At 47.2% G+C, this 20,862-nt stretch overlaps 1 protein-coding gene across 2 annotated transcripts in view; it reads left to right on the plus strand.

The window, feature by feature from the left end:
- Positions 1 to 20,468, plus strand: part of mafa (MAF bZIP transcription factor a) — a 410,075-nt gene extending 389,607 nt beyond the window's left edge. For both annotated transcript variants that reach the window (XR_011949403.1, XM_072517837.1), the window contains 2 exons: positions 10,871 to 10,954; positions 19,096 to 20,468. Coding sequence is in view for 1 of the 2 variants with exons in the window: in XM_072517837.1 (XP_072373938.1) it covers positions 10,871 to 10,954; positions 19,096 to 19,126 (115 nt within the window). In the remaining variant the exon portion in view is untranslated. The remainder of the gene's footprint in view (positions 1 to 10,870; positions 10,955 to 19,095) is intronic.
- Positions 20,469 to 20,862: the final 394 nt, after the last annotated feature.

The following is a 20,862-nucleotide window of genomic DNA, read 5'->3' on the forward strand; positions in this document are numbered from 1 at the left end:
ACAATTTAAATTCCTGGGGCGAGACGGGTCGGGGAATCGCCGGGGGCTGGCGTGAATCCCGCCCCCGCCGGTTGCCAAATTCTCCGGCACCGGATATTCAGCGGGGGCGGGAATCGCACCGCGCCGGTTGGCGCCCCCCCCCCCCCCGTGATTCTCCGGCCTAAGTCCCGCCGCTAAAATGCCTGTCCCGCCGGCGTAGATTAAACCACCTACCTTACCGGCGGGTCACGGCGGCGCGGGCGGGCTCCGGGGACCTGGGGGGTGCCCCCACGGTGGCCTGGCCCGCGATCGGGGCCCACCGATCCGCGGGCGGGCCTGTGCCGTGGGGGCACTCTTTTCCTTCCGCCTTCGCCACGGTGTCCATCATGGCGGAGGCGGAAGAGACTCCCACCACTGCGCATGCGTGGGAATGCCGTCAGCGGCCGCTGACGCTCCCGCGCATGCGCCGCCCGTAGATGTCATTTCCGCGCCAGCTGGCGGGGCACCAAAGGCCTTTTCCGCCAGCTGGCATGGCGGAAATTAGTCCGGCGCGGGCCTAGCCCCTTAAGGTTGGGGCTCGGCCCCCAAAGATGCGGACGATTCCGCACCTTTGGGGCGGCGCGATGCCCGACTGATTTGCGCCGTTTATGGGCGCCAGTCGGCGGACATCGCGCCGATACCGGAGAATTTCGCCCCAGATGTAGAACCTTCCAAACCCTACCATCTAGAAGGTCAACGGCAGCAGATAACTGGGAACACCACCACCTGGAGGTTCCCTCCAAGTCACTTACCATCCTGACTTGGAAATATAGCGCCGTTCCTTCACTGTTGCTGGGCCAAATTCCTGCAACTCCCTCTCTAACTGCACTATGAGTTTCCCTGCACATGTGGATTGTAATGGTTCAAGAAGGCCACGTACTCAAAGGCAATTAGGGATGGACAATAAATGCGAGTGACGCCCAGATTCCTTGAATGCATTTTTATTCAATCCTGATTGGCTCCAGGAAGGATGCTCTACCCTCTGTTTTAAATTCCTGCCTTTCTGCTGTTGACTGCTTTTTCTTTGTTGTTGTTGATTTAGACGACAAGCGTGGATAATGTGCGCCAGTCAGAGCTGGCTTGCAGGAGTTTCAGAGCGCAAGTGGGAGAGGATTCCACACTAACCTACGCAGTGCATAATTATGGCAATTCTACTGATGTCAATTCAGCCTCTCACACCATCAGTCTCTGTAATTATTCCAAGCTAAAGCAACCGCTGCATTTAGACATAAACTGCTTCAGCGAATGGTGCTGAACATTGTGCAGTCATCTGCAAACACCCCACTTCTGACCTGGCAATGGAAGGAAGATCATTGATGCAGCATCTGAAGGTGGTTGGACCTAGGACACTACCCTGAGAAACTCCTGTAGGTGATTTCCTGGAACTGAGATGATTGACCTCCAACCACCACAACCATCTTCCTTTTTGCCAACTCTGACTCCAACCATCAGTGTTTTCCCCAATTCGCATTGACTCCAGTTTTTCTGGAGTTCCTTGATGCCGGTAAATGCGGTCTTGATGTCAAGGGCAGTCACTGTCACCCAAAGTCTGTCACCATTTACAACGCACAAGCCAGGAGTGTAATGGAATATTCTCAACTTGCCTGGATTGGTGCAGCGTCACTCACATTTAAAAAGCTTGATACCATCCAGGAAAAACATACAAGCCCTACAGTGAAGAAGGAGACCATTCGGCCCATCAAGTCTGCATTGTCCCTGCGAAAGACCATCCAACCTAAGCCCAATCCCCGCTCTTTCCCTCCGGAAGTCCCGCTAACCTTTTGGACACTAAGGGGCAATTGGCAATCTAGCATGGCCAATCCACCTGACCTGCGCATCTTTGGCCTGTGGGAGGAAACCGGAGCACCCGGAGGAAACACGCACAGAGAATGTGCAAACTCCACACAGTCACCCGAGGTCGGAATCAAATCCGAGTTCCTGCCACTGTGAGGCAGCAGTACTACCACTGTGCCGCCCATGAGTACTAAAGCAGCCCTCTAGATTGCTACCCCTGCCACAAACCCCTAGATTGCAACCCCTGCTGGGCAGCACGGTAGCATTGTGGATAGCACAATTGCTTCACAGCTCCAGGGTCCCAGGTTCGATTCCGGCTTGGGTCACTGTCTGTGCGGAGTCTGCACATCCTCCCCATGTGTGCGTGGGTTTCCTCCGGGTGCTCTGGTTTCCTCCCACAGTCCAAAGATGTGCGGGTTAGGTGGATTGGTCATGACAAATTGCCCTTAGTGTCCAAAATTGCCCTTAGTGTTGGGTGGGGTTACTGGGTTATGGGGATAGGGTGGAGGTGCTGAACTTGGGTAGGGTGCTCTTTCCAAGAACCGGTGCAGACTCGATGGGCCAAATGGCCTCCTTCTGCACTGTAAATTCTATGATAATCTATGAAACATTCAATGCTTCCACCACTGATGAATAATGGCAGCCGTGTGTATCATCTACAAGAGGCACTGCAGCAAATCACCAAGGTTTCTTAGGCAGTACCTTTCAAATCCAAGGACCACTGCCATCCAGAAGGAAAAGCAGAGCAGATACCTGGAAACTCACTATCCTGACTTGGAAATATATCACTGTTCCTTCACCTTTGTTGGGTCAATATCCTGGAAAAACCTCCTTAACAGCATTGTGGGTGTACCTACACCTCAGGGACTGCAGTGGTTCAAGAAGTCAGCTCACCATCACCTTCTGAAGGGCAAATAAAGATGGGCAATAAATGCTGACCTAGCCACTGATGCCCACATCCTGAAATATTAACTAAGAAGAAGCCCTCACCCCCATGGAATAGTGTTAATGTCAAGGATAATTATTTGGAATTTTTTGTTTTGTGTAATGGATTTTGATGAAGGTTTAAAGAAGGTACCTCACCATCAAGAACACTTGTGGGATGGAATTTTCTTATCTCAGAAGATTCTTGGGTGGAGGGACCATATGCAGGTTCCAGCCCCGTTGGGCCATTCAGCGAGGGGGACGGGCAAGCTGAACAAGCAAGTGGGCCAATCAGAACACCCAAGGCTGTAGGTAGGTGGCATCCCCATCAGGAGAGGTGGGCTCTGCCAATGTAGCCGGGAAACCATCCATTCAAGAGGGAGGCACTCTCTGATGATACCTTCAATACCTTAAAAGGCAAAAAGATATTTTCCAAATCATCGCTTGATCTAAGGAGGCCAAAGTACAATGGGTCACTACGCCTCATAGAAGATAAGGAGAATAATATTTTTGTGCAGCGAGTAATTACAATCTAGGAATAAAGATTCAGTAACAACATGCACATCTGCAACACTGTGGGAATTTATTGTCCATCCCTAATTGACCTTGAGAAGGTGGCCTTCTTGAACCATTGTAATCCACATGTGCAATCTAAATAAATGTGCCCACCGCTCCCAGGCCAACAGTGTGGAGGCAGAATCCTCTTCAGAGAATGTCCTGTGGCATCTGCAACACTGTGGGAATTGAGCGAAGGGGGAATTAAATGAGACCCTGTTTCCCCCTCCCCACAGACTGCCTCTGGCTGGGTAGCCAGTGTTAGACAGACCCTACCTTCATCAATGTCACTCGAGAGCAGGAACAGATCAGGGAGCTGCCCCAATGCAAGATTTCCTAATTTTACCCCTGGTCCTGCCTCCAAACCTGCCTTAGGGGGAAGATTCCATCTACAGTTTTGCCATGCCTCTAATATGAAGACTTTAACTTTTATTTGGGTTTAATGGCACAGTGCTGAACTTTTTAAAAGTTCTTTCATAGGGTGTGGGCATAGTTGGCAAAGCCAACATTTGTTGCCCTTCACTAACTGTCACAATTGAACCAGATGGGTTTTAACGACAAACGACGATGATTTTCATGGCAGGCAGCACAGTGGTTAGCACTGCTGCCTCACAGCGTCAGGGACCCGGGTTTGATTCCGGCCTTGGGTGACTGTCCATGTAGAGTTTGCACTTTCTCCCCATGTCTGCGCGGGATTCCTCCGGGTGCTCTGGTTTCCTCCCACAGTCCAAATATGTGCAGGTTAGGTGGGGTTATGGGGATAGGGTGGGGGAGTGGGCCTATGTAGGGTGCACTTTCAGAGGGTTCAGAGAGTTGGCGCAGACTCGATGGGCCGAATGGCCTCCTTCCGCACTGTAGGGATTCTATGATTCTATAACCATTATAAACGCTGCAATTCTCTCTCTCTGACCAGGCTTTGGTCGCCTCTGCTATTGTCTCTTTTTAGCTCAGTGTCATGTTTTGTCCGAGCTATCATAATTAATGTATGTTGCATATCCATCTCAGAATTCACTCATTTTCTCCCTCAAATGCCACCCACTAGTCCCTGGCGGAGATCGTGGCTAAGTGCGCTGTGGCTGGGCGTCTGTCCCACTTGGCAATCGATTGCTAAGTGGGCACATGCTCCTTTCTCTGAAAAATCCGCTTGCCTCCACTTTTGAGACCTCATGAGCGGGGAAACTGCCTTCGCAACCTACGTCCAAACACTCTCCCGGCACAATGTGATCTTTGCTAAGATGGCGGGGCCCCCTAGATAGTGGCTTCCTCACCATTGTAGGCCTTCCCTCGGTCTTCGCAGAAGCAGGTGAGAGGAAGGCTTTTTCCTAAACTTCGGCCATCTGACTTAAATGACCAAAAAGCTTAAATCTAAAGCTAGCTTTTCTTTTCAATTGAAAAATCTAGGCAAGGACCCACAATACTCGACGAAACCAGGAGTGCACAGGTCAGGATAAGGTTAGGTTCACTGGATCAAAAGCTGTTTAATGTGAGACAGAAACATCAGACATCATCAGAGAAAGCAGAAAATGTCTCAAGGCTTTCGTCCTGTGCCGTTCCCAAGGGAAGCTATTTTAAATTTACCTTCGTAGATTAACTCTTGAACTTGTAAAAGCTCCTTTCAACACTTTCCATTTGCCTGAGGAATTTTCAAAGGTAATCACAAATTACCTTTCAACAAGCCATCCAGATCAATGGCCTTGAATCTTTTCATTTCAGAGCTAGTCAGCAGGAACACAGCCCCAATTTCAGAGAGTTGAGCATATAAACCAGTCTTGACATTTTAGTGCAGCACTGAGGGAGTGCTGCACTGCTGGAGATGCAGGTCTTTCGGATAAAAGGTTAAATTGAGGCCCTGTCTGCCTTCTCGGGTGGCCAGAACATATGCCACAACGCTATTCGAAGAATAGAGGGAAAGCTCTTCCCTGTATTCAGGTCAACATATATCCCTCAGCTTATGTCTAAAAGAAACAGACGATCTAGTCATTAATTTCATTGCTGCTTCAGGGAACTTGCTGTGCCTTGGTTGGCAAGAGAAATCAAGAACCTATATTAAAGTTGGCAACTGGGAGAGCTGGGCCGGAGTGTAACTGAAAGATTTGCATCCATTTATAGACTGCTTTATTGCATCCGTATGTATTTAATTTGCCTGGATGAGAGCAGCTTCAACAACACTTAAGAAGCTCGACACCAGGCAAAGCAGCCCGCTTGATTAGCATCCCACCCACAAACATTCACTCCCTCCACCACTGACGCACAGTGGCAGCCGTGCGCACCATCTACAAGGTGCACTGCAGGAACTCACCAAACCTCCTTAGACAGCACCTGTCAAACCAACGACCACTACCATCTAGATTCTAGAGGGACAGGGGCAGCGGCCGTAAGGGAACACCCACACCTGCTAGTCCCCCTCCAAATCACCCACCACCCCGACTTGGAAATACAGCACCATTCCTTCACTGACGCTGAGTTAAAATCCTGGAACTCCCTCCCTCACAGCACTGCGGGTGCACCTACAGCTCAGGGACTGCAGCGGTTCGAAAAGCAGCTCACTGCCACCATCTGAAGGGCAACTAGGGATAGGCAATAAACATTGGCCCAGCCGGCGATGCCAACATCCCAATATTGAATTTTTAAAATGCAGTCAGTTATTCTGAAGTATAATAACGCAAGAATGAACTAGTGGCACAAAAACATACAAGTGGGCCTTATCTAATCACCATTACAGTGATATGGCTCTATGATGACCCAAGGTTGGGAAATAAATATTCCGGGTTACACAATATTAAAAAAAGGCAGAGAGAATGGCCAAGGAGGAGGGGATGGTAAAGGATAACATTAGGGATAAAACAATGAGGAAGTATCTTGGCTCAGAACATGATAGAATCTTACAGTCCAGAAGAGGCCCTTCAGCCCATGAAGCCTGCACCGAACAAAAATGACTAAATCAACACTAAACAGCAAGAGTCAGAAAGCGTTGTTGGCAGTGATTTGTAGCCCCCTAACAGTGGTAATATCATTGTAGAGAGCATTAAAAAAATGACTGGACTGTGTAAAACAGGAAATGTAATAATTGTGGAGGACTTAAATCTTCATAAGGGCTGGGCCAATCAAATTGACAAGGGTGGTCTGATTTGATTTGATTTGTCACATGTACCGAAGTACAGTGAAAAGTACTTTCATGGAAGATGGATTTGTAGAATGTTTTTTTTCCCCTGAAACAGTACATTGTGGAACAACTTAGGGATAAAGCTATTTTAGATTTAGCATTGTGTGATGAGGCAGGGCTGATTAGTAATCTCAGCCCTATAACCCCTCCGAACCTTTTTGGACACTAAGGGTAATTTAGCATGGCCAATCCACCTATCCTGCAAGTCTTTGGACTCTGGGAGGAAACCGGAGCACCCGGAGGAAACCCACGCAGACACGGGGAGAACGTGCAGACTCTGCACAGGCAGTGACCCAGCGGGCAATCAAACCTGGGACCCTGGCGCTGTGAAGCCACAGTGCTATCCACTTGTGCTACCGTGCTGACCATGTTAAGTTTTAAAGCAAAAGTAGAGTATAAGAGCAAACAAGCCAAGGATGTAAAGACAGATCGTGAAGAGCTTTTACAAGTATATAAAAAGGAAGAGAGTAGCTAAAGTAAATGTTGGTCCCTTAGAAGCAGGGACAGGAGAAAAAGTATGAGGATTGAGGAAATCGCAGAGGCATTGAACAAATATTTTGTGTCTATCTTCAGTAGAAGACACAAGTTTTATACCAGAAGAAGAGGATGACCTAGGTGCTAAAATGGTGAGGAAATTAAGAAAATTCATATCAGCAAAGAAAATATGCAGGCAAAACCTTAGGGACTAAAATCTGACAAATTCCTAGGACCTGATGGCCTATATCTAAGGGTTCTAAAAGAGATAGCAAATTCTCTGGCTATATTTTACCCAAACTCCCTAGATTCTGAAATGGTCCCAGCAGAATGGAAGTTAGCAAATGTAACAATGCTATTTAAGAAAGAAGGGGGAAAAGGGGGGAATTATAGGCCAGTTAGCCTGACACAATCGTTATGGAAGCGCTCAAATCTCTAATTTTTAAAAATTTATCTATTTTTACATTTTCCAACTAAGGGGCAATTTAGTGTAGCCAATCCAACTCCCCTGCACATCTTTGGGTTGTGAGAGTGAGACCCACGCAGACATGGGGAGAATGTGCAAACTCCACACGGCGGGGCCAGGATCGAGCCCGGGTCCTCGGCGCAGTGAGGCAGCAATGCTAACCACTGCGCCACCCCAATGGAATCTATTCTTAAGGAAATCTTAACAATGCGCATAGTGGATCTGGTTTTACAAAACAGAAGTTGCATTTTTTGAGGATGTCAATAGTGGGGATCTAGCAGACATAGCTGGATTTACAAAATGCATTTGACTAGGCATCACGTAAACGTTTAATAGCCAAGATGAGGGCACATGGATTTGAGAGTGATATATTAGCATCGATAGAGAATTGGTTAATGGGCATGAAGCAAAGAGTAGGAATAAATGGGGCTTTTCATGTTGGCAGGCTGTGATTAGTGGAGTGGCACAAGAACAGTGCTGGGGCCTCAACTATTTATAATCTATCTGAATGACTCATACAAAGAGACAGAGAGTAAGGTATCTATGTTTTCCAACAATACAAAGCCAGACCAAAATGCAAGTTGTGAGGGCACAAAGTGACTGCAAAGAGATGGAGATAGGTTATGAGGGTGTGCAACAAGATGGCAGGCAGGGTATAGGGGGAAGTGCGGGATTATTTATTTTGGTCGTGAGAATAGAAAAGCAGAATATATTGTTAAAGGCATGAAACTTGTGAATTATGACGTTCAGAGAGATTAGGGCGTGGTCGTAGAAGGAGCTCAGAAAGCTGGCATGCAGGTACAACAAGCAATTAGGAAGGCAAATGGCATGTTGACCTTTATTACAAGGGGATTGACAATGCAAGAATAAGGAAGCCTTGCTCGAGTTGTCGAGGGATTTGGTGAGACCACACCTGATCTACTGTGTGCAGTTTTGGTCTCCACATCTAAGGAAGGATGTACTTGCGGTGGAGCTAGTACAGTAAAAATCATTAAATTGGTTCCTGGGGTGAGGGGGTTGTCCTATGACGAGAGGCTGAGTAAATTGGGTCTATATTCTCTGGAGTTTAGAAGAATGAACAGTGATCTCATTGAAACAGGCAAGATTCTGAACAGGCTTGAGAGGGTAGAAGCTGAGATTGCTTCTGCTGACTGGGGAATCTAAGACATGGGCACAGCTTGAGGATAAGGGGGCCGATCATTTTGGATTGAGATAAAAAGAAACCTCATCACTCCAAGGATTCTGAATCTTTGGAATTCTCTACCCCAAGATGTTTACGGATGCGCCATTGTTGACGATATTTGAGGCTGGGACAGACAAATATTTGGTCTCTTCAGCTATCAAGGGTTAAGGAGGGAGGGCGAGAGTTCAGATCCAAGATTAGCCACGATTGTAGCGAGTGGCGTGGATCAGGCTCTACCGACCAGATGGTCTATTCCTGCTCCTATCTCATGTTCTTGCAATTTTGTGCACAGCAAGATCCCACAGGCAGTAACAAGGTGATGTACCAGTTGATCTGGCAGGGTCAGGAAGGAAGAGCAGAGCAGTGGAGTAATGTTTTTTTGCAGGGTATGATTTGTCTGTGTGTGTGTAAACCAGGGACGAAGGGAGTGGAGGTGGGGCAGTGATCTGCAGATTCTGACTCTTACTCGACCATGTTCCAGAGACATTGGGCCTGCCTGTCCCTCTCTGGCTGCTGCAGAATAGCTATTAATGCGGCAGTGCCCTGAATCTCAGTCAAAATCCACTCTTGCTCGTGCAGCTTTTGTAAAATATTGCAACGCCTTCAAATCTGAACTGTGCATTTAATCAATCACTTCATCCCACACATGTCACAGAGATCAGAATGGTTGGCATTTTATGCTGGAATAAAAGATGGTTTAACGCCAAATTTATGGTGAAGGATTAATTCTTTTTTTTTAAATTTATTGCATCTGTGTGTTGATCTCTCCACCAGAGTCTGGCTGGGAGGTTTGCTACCCAAAGTTATTCCCACATCATGGAGCATTTTGAAAGGGAATTGATGTGAGCTGCGATGTGAAAGATGGTGGGGGAGGGGGGGGGGGGAACTCTTGTAGCTTTCCTCTCACTCCTCCTGGAGTGCAACACCCAATATCACAGCCCAATATTTGCCCCTCACTCATTTGTTTGGGTTCAGGGAAGTCTAGAGTACAAATGCCAGACATCGTATGGATTTGAACCCAAAGCTATTCTTCGGTGCATGATGAAGCAGATCACCCTTCCTTTGGCTTGACGTAGCACCGGTGATAGACCTGACAACTAAGCTCAGACTGATGTCTTCCTGTAAAATGACCACACCGAGTACCGTTCGCTAATCACCCCGAAGCTCGCTGATGTAAATTGGCTCCTGCTCTGGTAATGCTTCGATATTGTTCATCCTTGCTTTCAAATCACCCCAATAATAATAACAATAATCTTTATTGTCACAAGTAGGGTTACATTAACACTGCATGAAGTTACTGTGAAAAGCCCCAAGTCGCCGCATTCCGGCGCCTATTTGGCTACACAGAGGGAGAATTCAGAATGTCCAATTCACCTAGCAGCACGTCTTTCTGGACTTGTGGGAGGAAACCGGAGCACCCGGAGGAAACCCACGCAGACACGGGGAGAGTGTGCAGACTCCGCACAGACAGTGATCCAAGCCGGGAATCGAACCTGGGACCCTGGAGCTGTGAAGCAACAGTGATATCCAGAGTGCTACCCTGCTGCCCCCTTGGCCTTATCCTTTCCCTATCACTGCAGCCCTCCAACCTTACAAGATCGCTGCGCTCCAATTCTGGCCCGCTGGACTTTCCAATTTGCAATGACCCACCACTGGCAGCCATGCCTTGACCCCAAGCTCTGTAACTTCCTTCCTAAACTCTTCTGCTCCTTCCTGTCAATTAAGACTTGTCTTAAAACTTATCTCTTAGGCTAGGGTTTTGGTCGCCTGACTTAACATGTCCTTACGTGAAGTATTCACTTGTCAAATTTTGCTTTGATAAAGCTCTTGCGAAGCACCTTGGGACATTTGACTTCATTGAGGATGGTAGCCAAAGGCAAGTCACTGTTGTCACCTGGAGAAACCTTTTGAATGCAGAATCTGGATTTATGTCCTTGGCCTAACCTATTGTGTGTCAGATGTGTATTGGACTTGCATATTTTCTGGGTCCAGTTGCCAGTTCTCTGTCATTTATTGAAGCATTTTTAAGTGTGGACGAAGGTGCCTTTGGACACAAATGTGTAAAATAAAGTATGCAGCACATGTAAGGTTCAGAAAATGGATGTCAATTCACTGGAGCAATCAGGAGCTCTATGGGACTAGGAACAACAAGAAAAAGAAAACTTTGGATAGCAGTGTTCTAAATTCTGAATTATTCACAATGTATGAACTGACAGTAATCAACCTCACAGACTGTGACATAGGGCTGATATCTGTATGAAACAATAAAAGGGCATATTTTGCTTTTCACCAGGCTTAACACAGCAAATGATGTCAATGCAGCAGCAAAGAATGGACAATACAACCTGAAAGAGGCTAAACAAATGCTCAGTTACAGGTAAGCCCAAAACTTTAAATTATTTCCTCCTTCAGCTGTTTAAGCCTGCACACGAAGAATGTTCAATTGGTTGAGGTAAAGGACTATTGGCGGCACCATGCTGAAGATCATTCATGCACAAGCTTAAACAGCAGTAGCCAAAACAAACAATTCAACCATGTGGGTTCTCACATTGCATCCTGACCCTGTTTTCACTACCGGCTCTCCAAACTTTCCTGTCCTGACCCCTGTCCACAACGCTGCCTGCCGGGCTTTGGGGCTGGATAATCCCAGCCACACACCTTCATAGGAGGCGGAGGGTGGAGATCAGGGTGGGAATCTGGGCTAACTACTCTGCACCCTTCCTTCCCTTCCAAGTCAAGGGAATAGAGAAAATTCCTACTTCAAACATTCCCAAAAATCAGCCCCATCCCCCCCTCCCGCATTCTCCCAACACCCACTTTGGGCAACCCTGGCCTGATCATGCGTGTGCAAAAAATGCCAGCTTGGTACCTTGGCAGTGCCAACTTGGCAGTGCCAATGCTGGCTGGCAGTGCACCTGGGCACCTTGACAGTGCCAGGCTGGTACCCAGGTGGCACTGCCAGGCTGCCCAGGTGGCAACAGCAGTGCCAGGACACCAGCCTGTCCAAAGGGCATCCAGCTGGTGGCCTCTGATCTCCTGGGAGACCTCCATGAGTGCCATTCTGTATGGTCCCCATTTGTGGGGATCTAACCAACCTAGCTGTGACCTAACCAACATTTTATACAGTTCTAGCGTAACTTCCCTGCTCTTAAACTCTGTGCTTTGTCTAAGAAAGACAAGTGTACCATATCTCTTTCTAATCAATTTATCGCCCTGCCCTGCTACCTTAAGGGACCGGTGTATATGCACACCAAGGTCCCTTTGATCCTCGGTGCTGCCCAGGGTCCTGCCATTTATCATGTATTCCCTTGCCTAGTTTGTCCTGTCCAAGTACACCACCTCACACTCATCCAGATTGAATTCCACTTGCCACTGATCAGCCCATCTGACCAGCACATCTATATCCTCCTGTTATCTAAGGCTATCTTCCTCACTATTTACCATCCCACCAATTAACGTATCATCTGCAAACTTGCCGATCATCCCTCCTACGTTCATGTCTAAAGCATTTATATAAACCACAACCAGCAAGGACCTCAACACTGATCCCTGTGGGACCCCACGTAACACAGGCTTCCAGCCAGAAAAATACCCCTCGACCATCACCCTCTGCTTCGTGCCACTTTGAAGCTTCCGAATTTAGCTATAGTTCCATGCCACATCTATATAGATATACCTCGAGATATATCTATATAATAAATATTTAGATAATATATTCCAGTCACTGGAATGGGATTATTGATTCATCACTGCTGCCAGGTTATTCAACTGTGGAAGATGTCACCTTTAAACACAACAATGGTCTCATCCGGGCTTTATTCACACTCCCTATAACGATTGTCACAGTGGTTAAGCTAGGAAATCCTGGATGATTTTCCCTTTCCTCACTCAAAGAAAAGTGGAATGTTTACAGCACAGAAGGAGGCCATTCAGCCTGCTGTGCCTGTGCTAGCTCTCTGTAAGAGAAACTCTGCTTGTCCCATTCTCCCACTCTTCCCCATAGCCCTGCAAGATATTTTAATCTTACGGTACTTACCCAATTCCATTTTGAAAGCCATGGTGGAATCATTTCCTCCATTATTCTCAGGCAGATCCTTTGAGCATCAAGGGATAAGATTAAGAGAAGTGTCCTATTATATTCGGCCCATCTTAATAGTGTCATAAGATTCACACTATCAGGACTGGTCCGTCAATGGAGTTATGGAGCCCCAATTCTGTATCCATTCAGTGGCTCTAACCGAGTTTCACTGTTCAATCTCAAACATGCTGTAAGCTTTTAATTTGGCTTCCTCTATTTTCTCTGGTTACCCTTTGGCATGTCACCCAATTACCATCTACAACCCTATAATCTGCAGCCACTTATTTGTGTTTAAACTTGCAACTTATTTTGATGAATATCACTCTTAAAAAATGAGATAATTTGTACATTTAAATAGGTTTGAGACACACGCCACCTTTGTCTAATCATAAATCACACTCCTAGTATTCCCCTGATATTAGAGCATCGAGATATATTTAGAACAAAACAGGATAAACAGAATCACAGCACATTCTTATTTTCAGTGCACTATATTTCTGATTCAGAATTGCAAAATAATTCCTTTACCATGGCCTCCTGTGGTTTTGTATAATACAATAGCCTCTCATTGGCTCTCATCAGTGTCATTTTGCTTTTAACTGTTAGCAATGGCTTTCATTTATTGGTATTTTATCAAAAATATTTAATGCCCATCGAGTGAATACAGAGTTGGGATTGCACCGTGGAGTTTAAAGGACCGTTATTAGCCAAATGGTAGATGTTTGGTTTCGGGTATCACCTGTACCTCTCATTTAACTCCCAGCTTCATTTACCTTGATTTGGAGGGAGGGGATATTGCTAATATATTCTTTTGGCTTTTGTGCAATATTCTTTCCCCTCCCCAGAAGGCTGTGGTAACAGTTCCTTGAGCACCTTAGACCTTGCCCCTGTGGCCCACCTCTTTCATCCAGAGCAGGACTAACACCGCTGGGTCAGTGAATGGGTTGGGGCTCGGCAGTCTTTTTCCCAACATAACTTATAAGCAAACAGTGTACTTTAGAGCAAATAATAATAATCTGTATTGTCACAGGTAGGCTTACATTAACACTTCAATGAAGTTACTGCAAAACTCCCCTAGTCGCCACATTCCAGCGTCTGTTCGAGTACACAGAGGCAGAATTCAGAATGTCCAAATCACCTAACAACACGGACGGGATACTCGGACCCCCCGCCGGGTCGAAGAATCGCCGGGAGGCAGCGTGAATCCCGCCCCGCCGCTCCGACGCTGGCTGCCGAATCTCCGCCGCTGGTTTTCGGGCGGGGATCGTGTCCCGCCGGTCAGGGGCCGTTGGCAGCGGCCCCCCGGCAAATTCTCCGGGCCCCGATGGGCCGAGCGGCCGCCCGTTTTCAGCCAGGCCCGCCGGCGTGGATTAGACATGGTCCATACTGGCGTGACCTGGCTTGGAGGGCGGTTAGCGGGATCCTCGGTGGGGCGTGGTGGGATCCGGCCTCGGGGGTGGTGGCAGGGTGGCCTGGCCCGCGACCGGGGCCCATCGATCTGCAGGCACGTGGGGCACTCTTTCCCTCCGTGCAGGTCTCTGTAAAGCCCCGCCATGACCGGTGAGGAGAAGAAACCCCCTGCGCACGCGCAAGAAACACAGCAGCGGTTCTGCGCATGCGCCAGAACACGCTGGCAGTCCTGCGCATGTGCCAACGCGCCGGCCGGCGGAGGCCCTGCGGCACCGGTTGGCGCGGCGCCAATGCCTGCCTAGCCCCTGGAAGTGCGGAGGATTCCGCAACTTGCGGGCGGCCCGACGCCGGAGTGGTTCACTCCGCTCTTTGGCGCCGGTAGGGGCCGCCCCGTCAATTCCGGGAGAATCCCGGCCCACGTCTTTTGGGACCTGAGGGAAGAAACCGGAGCACCCGGAGGAAACCCACGCAGACACTGGAAGATGTGCAGACTCCGCACAGACAGCAACCCAAGCCGGGAATCGAACCTGGGACACTGGCGCTGTGAAGCAACAGTGCTAACCACTGTGCTACTCATACCAAAGCAAAATCTATGTACGGACTCCCATTAAAAAGGGTCTGTGAATGCTTGCCCATGTTAAATTGCTTCTAGATGGGGTTACAGGGATAGGGTGGGGGGATTAGGCCCAGGTAGGGTACTCTTTCAGAGGGCCGGCGCAGACTCGATGGGCCAAGTGGCCTTCTTCTGCACTGTAGGAATTCTATGATTCACATATCGGGGAAATTATCCAATTATTTGTCCAAAGATGTGCAGGTTAGGTTTTCTGGCCATGCTAAATTGCCCCTTCGGGTGGGGTTGCAGGAAGAGGGCAGGGAATTGGCACTGGGTAGGGTGGTCTTTCGAAGGGCCGGTGCAGACCCAATGGGCCAAATGGCTTCCTTCTGCACTGTGAGGATTCTATGATTGTATTCTGTGACTTAAGTCCCAATCCACAGTCTGGCAAGTTCAGGGCGGGACAACTTGTCTCAGTCTCTCTGAGCTGAGGAGCAGTTATCAAAATCTGCCAGCGTTTCCACCCCTGATCAATATCCCCTGACCGCTGCTGGAAAACGGAGAACAGGACCAGGCTGCCCAACGCTCACTGCCCAGGCACACACATGAAGATGGCTGCCAGATACTGTGGGAAAGTGTAACAACCTAACTTGCTATTCTAGTCCAAATTTGTTAACTCAGCAAAGGCCTGGAATTAACAAGTAATCTGTTTGAAGGGTTAACTGCCACTAGCTGGATAACAGGCTTAATGTCTGCGTTGTCCTCTTTGTTTTTTTTTTGCTGTTGAAATGCTTTTCATCTGACCACATTTAATGGTGGGCAACAGTTTCTAAAGGGGTGTCCGCTGGACTTAAACCTGATAAAAATTCATTTTACCAGGCTCTGCCACCAGTCACTCCTTCAGAGACAGATGGACGATAGTCACAACAGGTTATATTTTGCACACCATTAGCTATCCTCCTTCAATATTCAGCAAATAGTAGCAAGAATCTCTATCACTTAGGCATCCATAACGTCCCAACAGGTTTACAACTGCTTTGCTCTGAGAGAACACATTTCCCTGTCTAATGTTGGTAGCTGATACAGGCTTTCGGCTAGAATATAAAAATTACTCCTCACAATGAATGTCAGGCTGAATCCACACAGCATTTAAAAAAAATATATCTAACTTAACTACCCAAATACAGGGTTGAGAAACTCTCAGCCACTAAATGTTGTCTTCACTTCGGAGCCACGTCCTCTCCTCAATCCCACTCTATTTATTCATATCTGATATTATTGGGGCAAATAGCAATGATGCATTTAAGGGGAAACTCATGAAAGTGTACAGAAAAGAATAGAGGAAGAATATGCTGACAGGGTGAGATGAAGTCGTGAGGAAGTGGGTCTCATGGCGGAGAATGAATGCTAGTGTGGACGAGTGGAATTGTTTCCGTTTTTGCTCGATTTGCCTCGCACCACTCCAGAAAAGATATTAACATGATGACTGAGGGTTTCAGGTTCCCTTTCTGAGAGGTTGGCGAGAGCAGAAGGCAGAAATTCTGGCCAAGGGTTCTCCTGGAGTGTGGCCGGTATTATGGGGGGGGGAGGAGCAGGGGCTGTGGCAGAATATTGGGAGCCGCCCCCCTCCCCCCACCCCACCATCCATCATTTGGCTCATTATCCACACGAGTTGAGTTTGTCACCAGCAGTGTAGAACAAAGAACAAGAACAAAGAAAAGTACAGCACAGGAACAGGCCCTTCGGCCCTCCAAGCCTGTGCCGACCATGCTGCCCGTCGAAACTAAAATCTTCTACACTTCCTGGGTCCGTATCCCTCTATTCCCATCCTATTCATGTATTAGTCAAGATGCCCCTTAAATGTCACTATCGTCCCTGCTTCCACCACCTCCTCCAGCACCCACTACCCTCTGTGTAAAAAAACTTGCCTCGTACATCTCCTAATGCGGACCAGGCCTATGTTTCCCTGGCTCCCTTGTTCACCTCCAAGCATCTGGATTGGGAACCTCACTGGGTGGAATTGTAGGTCCCCAGGCCACCCATGCACACCCAGGATGTGAGTCACTTGTACAGAAATATGACTAGCTGCACAACAACCGCTATCTGTTATTTCAGTGGAAGATTCCAAACATTCGCACCAAGAGCATTTGGCACGTTCTAGCCAGAGAGAGCTTCTCATAGTTATTTCTATCCGTGTCATGCCTTTCATGTTGACATGCTATTTTGTGGATCAGCACGATTTCTGACTTGTGGATTTCTGTTCTCTGAGGATGCAATCTGTGCTGTGGCCCTTTAAAATTCACCCGGGGTGAAGGGGAGGGTGAAGGATCAACTGCGAGGCCTGGTACCATCTGGCGTCAGCCACGCTTCCCCTAAAGTGTGGAGGAGCATGTTGACATTCAAAGGGTTAAAGAGGCATCTTTGCAGTTGATTGATTTGGCACGGCCACTGTGAATAATGGTAGGGAAACACCCGCTGAATGAGTTAAGAGCTACTTTCTCCAGCAGTGCAAAGTGTGGTTAAATCTCCCTCATCTCACGCTTTGACATTTTATTTATCTTCAGTACAGAGACTGCATTGGCAGCTGAAACCTCACTAATAGCCTCAAACATACAGTGGGGTTTGTTCACATCTGACATTTAATCTGTTGCAGGTGCCTTCATCAACTCCGACAGTCAGACATTTGGACCCAAAATAAAAAGAAAGAAAAAAACGTATTTATCGGTTTGTGAGGGGCAGGAGGGAAGAGAGGATAAACTATTCACACACACACTTCATGAAACACTTTGTGGTACCTACCAGTACATATAATTCTTAAAGGTATCATTTGGAAATTGAAATAAAAATTTCCAACAACATTCTTTTCCAGACACAGATATTGATGGCCCAAGTCAAGTAGAGTTAGTTTGTTGGGCCAATTGAGCTGAATTCACACACCCACGCGTGCAATTAAAACACTGCAGAGGCACTTGGTTTAATAACCAAGTCCATTGCTGTGAATTTGTCTCCCCTCCCACCCCACCCCTGAAATCATTGCAAGCACTCACTGATTAAAAGACTTTTATTTAAAAAGGACATTAATCACACCAGAGGGAACCCACACAGACTCAGGGGGAACGTGCAAATTCCAGTCACCCAAGGCTGGACATGAACCTGGGTCGCTGAGGCAGCAGTGCTAACCACTGTGCCACCAATAGTGAAACTCTCACTTCAAATATAACAATGTTATGGTAATATTACTGGTATTGCCTGGAGTCCCTGATACCACTTGAATACTCTCCTAAATAGCATGTGTCTGATGACAAAGAATATTTGCAATTTATCACAAAGTCTTTCCAGGTTTGGTATTAAAATATTAAATCTCTTTAGAAGCTTGCTCAATGCTAGTCCATTGCATTTGGATTTTGTAATTATTAGCTGAATTTTCAACTCTCGCCATGGCCCCATCCCCCATCTTCGTAACATTAAAACCCTTCCTGCAGGGGACAGCACGGTGATGCAGTGGTTAGCACTGCTGCCTCACGCGCCGAGGACCCAGGTTCGATCCCGGCCCCAGGTCACTGTCCGTGTGGAGTTTGCACATTGTCCCCATGTCTGTGTGGTTCTCACCCCCACAATGTGCAGGGTAGGTGGATTGATTGGTCACGCGAAATTGCCTCTTAATTGGAAAAAAAAAAAGAAGAATTGGGTATCCTGAAAATAAGAAAATTTGTTTTTTAAAATTTTAAATAAAAAAAGAAAACCTTTGTGCTGTTCAAACCCTCATTCATGCTTTTTATTCGCCTCCCCAAAACAGGAGCTCATCCAAATCTTTCAAGTCTCATTCGCTTATCACGCCTGCGCCTGTTGATCAATATTGGCTCCTTTCTCTGTCTGGCAACACTTTGATTTTTAAATTCTCACTTTCGCTTCCCGATCCCTCCACGGACTTGCCTTTCCTATCTCTGTCAGCCCTTCCAACCCTGCAACCCGCTGAAATCTTAGTGCTCCTCTTATCTGTGTCACGTCCTCCAGCCCTACAACCCTCCGAAGTCTGAGTGCTCCTCTTATCTGTGTCACCTCCTCCAGCACTACAGCCCTCCAAAATCTTAGTGCTCCTCTTATCTGTGTCACGTCCTCCAGCCCTACAACCCTCCGAAGTCTGAGCGCACCCCTTATTCTGACCGAATGGACACCCCAACTTTTCTTTCCTCACCACCTACTCCTCTCCCCCCTTGAAGACACTCCTTAAACCTGACCTCTTTTGCCAAAGTTTTTGGTGGCTTGTTTGAAATATCTCCTCACATGAATTGATGTCGAATGCTGGTTGGAGGGTGAAGCACCTTTGGGGCACTATGCTCAGGGCACTATATAAATGCCATGTTGTTGTTGCAATGCAGTGAATATTTCACCAAGGGCCAATCGCAACAAAAGAAAGAGGGTCTTCTCGGGACTGTCGATCTTGCGTTTTCACATGCCAATGTTTCTTTCCCTCCAGGAAACATGATGCTGGGATGCTGATTGCTTAGATCGAAACTTTCCCTGCGGCCCTGTGACCGCCATAAAGCACAAAACCTCAGAGAGAGAAAAAAAAACATGATAATGCAACGAGAAAGCCAATCATCCAAACAACTGCGTTCTCAAGACTCCTCTGGCTAAATTTATAGTTTCTTCCTCTTCTTCCAACCTTGGTTTTTTTTTTAAAAAGCAGAGGACAGCAATGAACGAACGAAGACGACTATTCCTTCAGGTCTCTCTCTCACACACACATATATATAAATTTATATATATATATATATAATACGTACGCATGATGTTTGAATAAAAAACGGTGACAGTATTTAACAAAAAAACCCACAAAAAATGACAAGATGCTGGCATTACTTTAAAAAAAAGAAAAAAAAACTGAGACGAGAAACTTTAAAAAAAAAACTGTGCATCGGCGAATGAAGACCTTGCTGAGACAATTACTGACCCTTCCTGATCTCAATCCCACAATCGCTGGTGGCACCCTGTGTACATACTTAGGCTTCTTTGATATATCTCACCAGTGCTTCCGATTCTCACAGTAATTGTGATTGACGTTAGATTACGGGTAGTCTGACAAGGGGAGATGATTCTGAGACCACCCTTATTGATCTGCTGGATTCCAAATAGGCTGAGATCTGCACACAAGACCTGCTCCAGCCTGCCTGCCTGACTTTGGTGCATCACATCGGCGATGACCGCAGATTTTAACAGGAACTGTGTGTTTTATTTTTCCATTTCATTTTCACCCCAAACAGAAAGGTTGTTGAAAATCTACACTCTTGTTGGCGACAGCGAGTGTTTGCTTTGGGTTTCGGTGTGCTGGGTTGCTTGTTTTGGGCATCAAAAACGGCAGCACATTAAAACCCACCTCGTTCATGAGCATCGTGTTTTACAATGTATTCCTATTACTGCAAAGGGATGTGTTTTATTTTGGAGGATGAACAAGGCTCGACCACACCCACTAGTTTGCTTTAAATCAACCACACGGCCTTGCTCATCAAGGTCGAAGCACATTGAGTGAATGTGTTCATTGCTGTTGTCCCCGTGTAATGCCTGGATCTTTCTTGTGGGGACCATGACTTGGATTCAATTTGCATTGTTTTTTTGGAGCAGGCGAGGAGCTGGATTAGAGCTTTGCTCCTGTCCACACTCTTAAGCTCTGCCTTTGTAACTCTGATAAAGTAATAAAAGAAAAACACAAGAGTGCTGGAAATGCTCAAGAGGAATGAATGCAGGGTTATGCTAATTGGGAGGAACAGGGCCGGCTCGGCTCCTCTCTGCACCAGAGGCGTGTTGGCCGGCCAGCTGAGGGTTTCCAGCATTCTCTGACTTAATTTCAGATTTCCTGTCCCGCAGTTGTTTTGCTTTGGTCGCAAATGTGGAAGTTCCGGCCAGCAGAATTGGTTGAATCATTTCATAAAATGTGCGGTGAAGGGGGAAGGGTTCGATGACGCGGGGCGGGGCGGGGGGGGGGCTTAGTCAAATCCACCCGCTGCTATTTGGAAGATGTTGGGTCCCCCCCCTTCAGGTGGGCCACTTGGTCCCGCCATGTTGGGCGGCTCCAATTTGTGGAAAGGTCTGGGTATTTCATAGAAAGAATCATAGTTACAGCACAGAAGGATGCCATTCGGCCCATCTTGCCCATGCCATTTACAGAGAGAGAGAGAATATAACAACTAAATATTGTTTGTCCCAGTGTTACTGTGTCTCTGATAGACGCATTATACAGTAGCAG

This window comes from Scyliorhinus torazame, chromosome 10, assembly GCF_047496885.1.
Source record: "Scyliorhinus torazame isolate Kashiwa2021f chromosome 10, sScyTor2.1, whole genome shotgun sequence".
In the NCBI taxonomy this organism is placed as follows: Eukaryota; Metazoa; Chordata; class Chondrichthyes; order Carcharhiniformes; family Scyliorhinidae; genus Scyliorhinus; species Scyliorhinus torazame.